At 58.2% G+C, this 7,187-nt stretch overlaps 1 protein-coding gene across 1 annotated transcript in view; it reads left to right on the top strand.

Annotated features, from left to right (window-relative positions):
* The window catches only part of RASD2 (RASD family member 2), a 10,660-nt gene extending 4,179 nt beyond the window's left edge, over nt 1–6,481 (top strand). The window contains exons 2-3 of the mRNA XM_006914497.3: nt 1,050–1,329; nt 4,766–6,481. Coding sequence (XP_006914559.1) covers nt 1,059–1,329; nt 4,766–5,295 — 801 coding nt within the window. The 5' untranslated portion in view covers nt 1,050–1,058 and the 3' untranslated portion in view covers nt 5,296–6,481. The remainder of the gene's footprint in view (nt 1–1,049; nt 1,330–4,765) is intronic.
* The last annotated feature ends 706 nt before the right edge of the window (nt 6,482–7,187 follow it).

Below are 7,187 nucleotides of genomic sequence, written 5' to 3'. Positions count from 1 at the left end.
GGGAAGCCTGCCGAGAGGAGGGGGCATTCGAGCCAGACCCGGAGATGTAAAGGGAAGAGGGTGTTTTGGGTTTGGCCAGGGAGTGGAGGCAGATCTCAGCAGAGCTTACATGAACTCGAGTGATGGAGACTTATGGGTTCTGGGGGGTTCTCCTGGTGCTGAGATAGGAAAGGAGGGTGGCTGAGCTGTGAATGGCCTTTGGGGTGGGCTTGATGGAGCCCCTGGAGGTTTACTTATGTCCACTTGAGATTTGGAGCTTGGATCCATTTCAGCCCCTTCCACGAGGCTCCCGTAGAAAGTTCTGGGTATGCCCCCAGGTCCATAAACCCTTGGCGTTATGAGGGACTTTTGTTCACAGGTCATTTCTCTGACCCACATCCACTAGCCCCGGTCTCTGGGTCTCCTGGAGGTGGGAGAACCCAGGGCCTGGGAGGTAAAAATCGCTGGGCAGCCCCAGGCCCTGGCGTGGAGGATGTGGTCTAGACGTGGCCTCTCCCTTCTTCCTGAGAGGACTGAAAGGCCATGGCACCCTGTGCTTGAGAAATGCTCTCTAGAGCCTTCCTCATGTCGTGTCCCGGAGTCATAGGCTCCTGGGAAGCCAGAGCTGGAAAGGACAGGTGGACCAGGGAAAGAACGAGTCCAACCAGAGTTAATGCTTTTGAGATCTCGCCGTGTGCGGAGCCCTTTACAACAGCCCAGGGAGTCCAGCCCATTGTATAGATGAGAAAGCGACCCCCGAGAAGTCAGGCTGCTTGCTCAGGAGCAGTCCCGAGTTGGTGGTAAAGTGAGAATTCGAGCCCCAGCAGTCCTGTGCTGGCATAAATAAGGGGGTAAATGAACGCGAGGGTGAATGAATGGGTGAGTGGGTGAGTGAGGGAGGAAAGAAACGAGAGAGAACATGAGTGAATGAACAGCTAGGACTCCAAGGCCCCTTGGAGAGACCCTAGTCCAATGTTCCCATTTTACACAAAACCGAGACTTAGTCAGGAGCCAGGCTGCAGGGCCAAGGCCGAGGCCTCCTGACACCTGCTCCCTGCTCTCTGCCACAGCCCCGAGCCATGATGAAGACCTTCTCCAGCGGGAACTGCACGTTCAGCGTGCCCGCCAAGAACTCGTACCGCATGGTGGTGCTTGGCGCCTCGAGGGTAGGCAAGAGCTCCATCGTCTCTCGCTTCCTCAATGGCCGCTTCGAGGATCAGTACACGCCCACCATCGAGGACTTCCACCGGAAGGTCTACAACATCCGTGGCGACATGTACCAGCTGGACATCCTGGACACGTCTGGCAACCACCCCTTCCCCGCCATGCGCAGGCTCTCCATCCTCACAGGTGGGTGCCGGGGGCGGGCCTGGGCGCCGCATATGTGGGCGTGCGTGCTTGGCACTTTACAGTTTGCAAAGCACTTGCACATCCATCGTCTGAGAGGAAGCTCGCAACAAGCCCCCTGGCACCGTGAGGGTCAGAGGTGCTGCTGCTTGCCTGAGCAGATGACGGAGCCGGGGCCCACATTCCATTCTGTCCGACTCTGGATGGATCACTCACGACTGCCGGTGCCACCTGGCAGATCAGGAGCCGATGCAGACGGGCGCTGGGGATTTTCCTCCCCAGGGAGCAGAGAGGCTGCTGCCTTCTTCCAGCAGGCGGTGACCCCACAGAGCTCCAGGGCCCATGGTCAGTCTGCTGGGCTCAGGGCTGTTGACACCCCAAGCCCTTGCTGCCTCTCAGAGTGGTAAGGGTTGGTCCTGGGCAGTGGCAAGCCAGAGGGCAGGCAGGCGGCCTGCTCATGCTAGGGGTCGATGATAATCACAGTATTGGTGATGGCGATAGCTCACACTTCTCAAGAGCTACGTGCTGGGGCCCACTCTTAGAGCTTGGCACGTATTTATTAAACCTCACAACTCGCCCAGGAGGATGGCATTTGCTTCCGTTTTACGAGTGGGGAAACTGAGGCCCACAGGGGTTAAGTTACTCCAGGTGGTGACACAGCTGGTAAATGGCAGTCTGTCTCTCGCTTTACCACTAAGCTCTCCTGTAGCCCCTCGGCCCTGCTGGGAGTGTGAGGAGGGGCAGGGAGACTGCTGGGGATAAAGGGGACGGGGGAGATGTGGGACTCGACCATCATTTATGTGACTCAGGCAGTTTCATGTGGTAGCCGGGAGGGCGGGCCCAGAAACCGGTCTGCCTGGGTCCGAGTCCCATTCCCCTGCGTCCTGGTTTTGTCCCTCTGGACTTGGACTTTATCCCTTTGTGCCTCAGCTTTCTCATCTGTATGTTGGCATCACACGGCCCCCATCCCGGAGGTCATCGTGAGAATACATGAGTTAACACGAAAAGTGCTGGGTGAGCAGACATTAAGTGCTCAGTAAACATCAGTCTTAAAGCAGCGTTGACAAGGTCCCTGCCAGGGCTCTGCAGTCATTTCCCAAGCCATGCCCCACCCGCCGCTGGGCAGTGATGAGGGGAGGAGTTGAACAAGTAACCCTCCAGCCACCACCCAAATAACCCCCAACTCATATACTTCTGCAGTGAGAAACCAGGCCATGCCCACCTTTCCCCCAAGCCCCGGCCGAGACCCCTCCTCGAGTCCCTGGGCAGACAGCTTCCTCTTCCGGGCTGTCCTGCTGACCGTCTGACCTAGATCATGCTCAGACCCATCTTCCCATATTTGGGAATGTGTGGATAGAAGGAGCCCTGGGTTGACCCGGGTCCGAGTCCTGGCCCCACCTCTAGGGTGGCTTAAACATGCAAGCAGAGGTCTGCATCTCAGGCTCCCCAGCCGCCCAGCAGGCACGCCCTTGCTTCCCGCCAGTGAGGCCTCAAGGACTGGAGGAACACACGTGCGTGCGTGTTGTGGGGGGGGGCGGCGGGTGCTTCTAGCGCACTGTGCGGATTGCAGGAATGTTAGCTCTCCCTGCCTCGGGGAGGGGTCTGGGCGCCCGCCGATGTAAATGAGGCTAAATGCGTCAGAAGGAGGAAGAGGGGAGTTGCAGAGAGAAAGACCAGGTGCATATTTCCAAAGTTAATTTTAATTATTCGAATAATAGCACAAACACACACCCTCTTTTAAACACATGGACAAGGCTAAAAAGCCCCCTTGACCCCTGACCCCACCCCAGGCTCTTGCCTCCTCCCTGGAGGTGGCCACCCCATCAGTCCGGTGTGGACTCTTCCAGAACCCCCATGAACACATTGACATTCATACCCACATCCCCATAACAGAGAGCATTTTGTCTGTTTTTTTGTTTACATGCCTATATCATTCCGAGCACATCTGTCTGCGGCTTGCTTTTTCGCTCACCTACCTGGGCCTCATTTTCCAACCCGGTGCTGGTGACCAGGACCCTCTGAAAACCATTCATCCCACCGCCGGCCCTCCTTCCAGCTGCCAGCCGGCCATCTCTGAAGCTTGGCGCCATAGCCTTGCATCTGAATATGTCCAGGCGGCAGAATCCTCGGGGGCCCAGGATTAGCCTAACAAAGCGGGTTTGGCAGCCCAGGCGGAAGCGGTTGCCAGGCTGGCATGCCTTGCAGGTGCTTTTCTAAGCAGCCCATCCCACGTTCATTCCTTCCCATCCTGTCCATTCATGCGGCTTTAGGACCCCACACCGTGCACTGGGCACAAGGAGACAAGGAGCGGGTGATCAAGGCCCCCTCTGCTCCAGAGCGCACTGTTGGCCGGAACACGGTTCTGAGTGTGGCACGTGCTAGTATTGGGGGACAAATGGCGTGCTCTGGGGTCCAGAGGAATGGGCAGCAGTGCCACCAGAGCTGGAATGGCTTGATTTTCCTCTCGGGGACTTGGGCCAGTCACCAGTGCCCCTGACCCTCCGTTTCCTCGTTTGTGAAACAGGGATCTTTACGTCTCACCACAGGTTCTAAAGAGTTGAGGCCTAAGTGAGGACGGTGCTTTGCGCGTGAGACCGTGATCGCTGTAGAGAGATGTGGAGCTCGGGACGAAGGCACTAGCCCTCTCTCTCCCTCCCTGTCACCCCCCACCACCTCCACGCGGTTCCTGTTTCAGATCCAGAGGTGTCTCGAGCGATGCAGTGAGCTAAACTAGGGATAGTGTGGGCCTTGGAGGCCAGCATTCACGGCTTCGTCCGTGATTTATTCAAGAAGCAGAGGGCACCTGTGTGTGCGAGGCTCGGGCCGGGGGAGGACAGACTTGGGCGCAAATCTCAGCCTGGCCGCGCTGAAGCTGTATGATCTGGGGGCAGGTCGCTCACCCTTTCCGAGCCTGTTTGTTCACCTAGAGCACGAAGGTGATGAAATCTCACGGAGGTGTTTTGAGGAGTCAGGTTAAAAATGCACACGAAGCGTGTATCCCATGCTGGCTCCCACAGGTGCTTGCTCTCATGACCATTATTGATCCCGAGGCGAATGAGAATGTGCCACCGCAGTCGTACCTCCCGCGACCCTCAAGATCACCCCGTGAGGCAGTGTTTCATCCGCATGGGACAGCTGGGGGAACTAAGGTCGAGACCAAGTGGCCAGTGAGTGGAAAAGGCAAGACGCTCACCCAGGCCTGCCCCATGCCAGTCCTCCGAGCTCCTCCTGTGCCTCAGGCGCATATTATTATTATTACCCTGACGCTGTCCCCACAAGCTCACAAGCCACTCACCCCGTCTCCAGTCCTGCAGGGAAATGCAGGGTGAATGAACCGTGTCTGAACCAGGCTGTGCCACGTTAGGGCTGCGTGACCTGCGGGGAGGGGCTGGTCCGGAGCCGCCTGTGAACTCACCGCCCGGGATTTCTCTCCCCACAGGCGACGTCTTCATCCTGGTGTTCAGCCTGGATAACCGGGAGTCCTTCGACGAGGTCAAGCGCCTCCAGAAGCAGATCCTAGAGGTCAAGTCCTGCCTGAAGAACAAGACCAAGGAGGTGGGGGAGCTGCCCATGGTCATCTGCGGCAACAAGAACGACCACAGCGAGCTGTGCCGCCAGGTGGCCGCCACCGAGGCCGAGCTGCTGGTGTCGGGGGACGAGAACTGCGCCTACTTCGAGGTGTCGGCTAAGAAAAACACCAACGTGGACGAGATGTTCTACGTGCTCTTCAGCATGGCCAAGCTGCCGCACGAGATGAGCCCGGCCCTGCACCGCAAGATCTCGGTGCAGTATGGCGACACCTTCCACCCCCGGCCCTTCTGCATGCGCCGCGTCAAGGAGACAGACGCCTACGGCATGGTCTCGCCCTTCGCCCGCCGCCCCAGCGTCAACAGTGACCTCAAGTACATCAAGGCCAAGGTCCTGCGGGAGGGCCAGGCCCGAGAGCGGGACAAATGCACCATCCAGTGAGCGGGAGGGACGCTGGGGTGGGGCTTGGGCAGTGCCTTACGGGAGATGGCGCCAGATGCCCGCATCCCCCCGACGAGACCCCAGTGGCATCGCGTTCGAAGACCTTTGGTGCCAGACTGGAGCGCCCCGGCCGCTAACCTCCGTACCTTCTGCCTTCTTGCCACATCCCGCTGATTCCTCTTTCCCCCGTGGGCCCAGCATCTCCGTTCGGGGCTGGATCTCCAAAGGGCAGGAGACAAAGTTGGGAGACACTTGGACTTCTGCAGGGACCCACGTCGGAGTCTTCCTGTCCCTAGGGTATAAGAAACGCTGGTGCCAGAGGGACCAGGACCCCTGCACCCGACCGAACCTCCTGGAACAGTAACAGGATGAAAACAGCACCCAGAGCTGATGGGAAAGGGCTCCACTGTCCTGGCGTGACACCCAGCTTGGTTTAGGTGGCAGCTGGGAGACCCCTCCCCCCAATCCTCAAACTTTTGGCCTCTGCTCAGCTATTTCTACCCTGGCCTATCAAGGTGACCCCTGGCTGTCCCTGAAATCGAGCCAGGAGCATCCATGTGTTTGAAGGGGACGTGGCCACGTCTCCTGGACCACGTCCATCCCCTGGACCATGTCCATCTCCTGGACCGCCCTCCTCCTCCCTCAGCCTCCCCTCCCAGGTTCCTCCCATCTGCTGGTTGTGCTTTGTTGTTACAGCTGTCTTCGTGTCGTGTGTAGTGGTAGAAATGGAAATCCTTGTACTGTAAAAGCCTAGTGACCCCTCGTTGGCCAGGCTCCCACTCAGTTCAGATCCACGGCTTCCGCTGGGGACACTCTCCTCCCCTGCTCTCAGATGGGGGTCCCGTGGCCTGTCTGCAGCTGGACACTGCCCTCCGTATGAGCTTTACAGTTTACACTCACACAGGTGGGCCAGGCCACTGGGGCTGTTGCTTCTCCTGCCCCTGTGTCACAGAGGAGGCGGCCGGGACTCAGAGGGGGAAGTGACATGCCCCAGCCCTGCCCGCTTCTCCCCCTCCAGCTAGTTCAGGACAGAACTCTTCCTAGAACCAGGCTGCCCATGACTGTGCTCGTTCCTCAAGCATTTATTGAGCACCTGCTGGGTGCTGGGTCCACTGTGTGCTAGGAAACAAAGAGGAGGAACGATGGGCTCTGTGCCCCTAAGGCCGGGGCCTTCTCCAGCCCTGGCCTCTTTTTTTCTTTCCCTCCACCCTCTGGGCCTCTGCCCACCCCTGCTGTCCCACTGCCTTCTGCACACGAAGCTGGCGAGAGGCATGGAGCAGCAGCTGGGAGCCAGAGCTGAGCCCGAGAGTAGCTGGCAAGGCCCCCAGAGGATCTTTTCCCTGTGCCTGGGACCGGGCTGTGCTGGGTACCAGGCCTGGTGGGATTTGAACCTGTAGACCAAAGGCTCTTGTCATCAGCTCTTAACAAATACATTTCGTATTTTAATCTCCTGAAAAATATTCACGTTTAGGGCCACAAGGAATTTTAGTGATCATCTAGTGAATCTTTCCAAGGCCAGAGAGGGTCAGTAACTTGCCCCGGGTCACACAGCAAGGCTATGAGTGGCAGAAGCAGAGCTAGGTCTGTGTATTCAGCACACACCCTGACATGGCCCCTCTCCCCATGCTGCCTTGGCCCCTTCAGGGGTTGGAGGTGTCTTCTCCCCGATCCTGTCCCTAGACCGGTCTCTGAGGGCTCTTGTAGATTCTGTGTACATTGTGCCCATGTATATAACGTATATACATGTGAACACACACACACACACACACACACACGCCCTGGCCTCAGCTCTGCACTCCCGATACCTTCGCCCTGGCCCCTGCTGCTCACAGCAGCGGCTCTGACCCTGCTTCTATGCTCCCACCCAGCCCCTGCCTGAACCCTCCAAGCAG

The sequence above is a fragment of the Pteropus alecto genome, unplaced genomic scaffold (assembly GCF_000325575.1).
Source record: "Pteropus alecto unplaced genomic scaffold, ASM32557v1 scaffold94, whole genome shotgun sequence".
NCBI lineage: Eukaryota > Metazoa > Chordata > Mammalia > Chiroptera > Pteropodidae > Pteropus > Pteropus alecto.
Note: the sequence above shows the minus strand (reverse complement) of the source record. Positions and strands in the feature narration are given on the sequence as shown.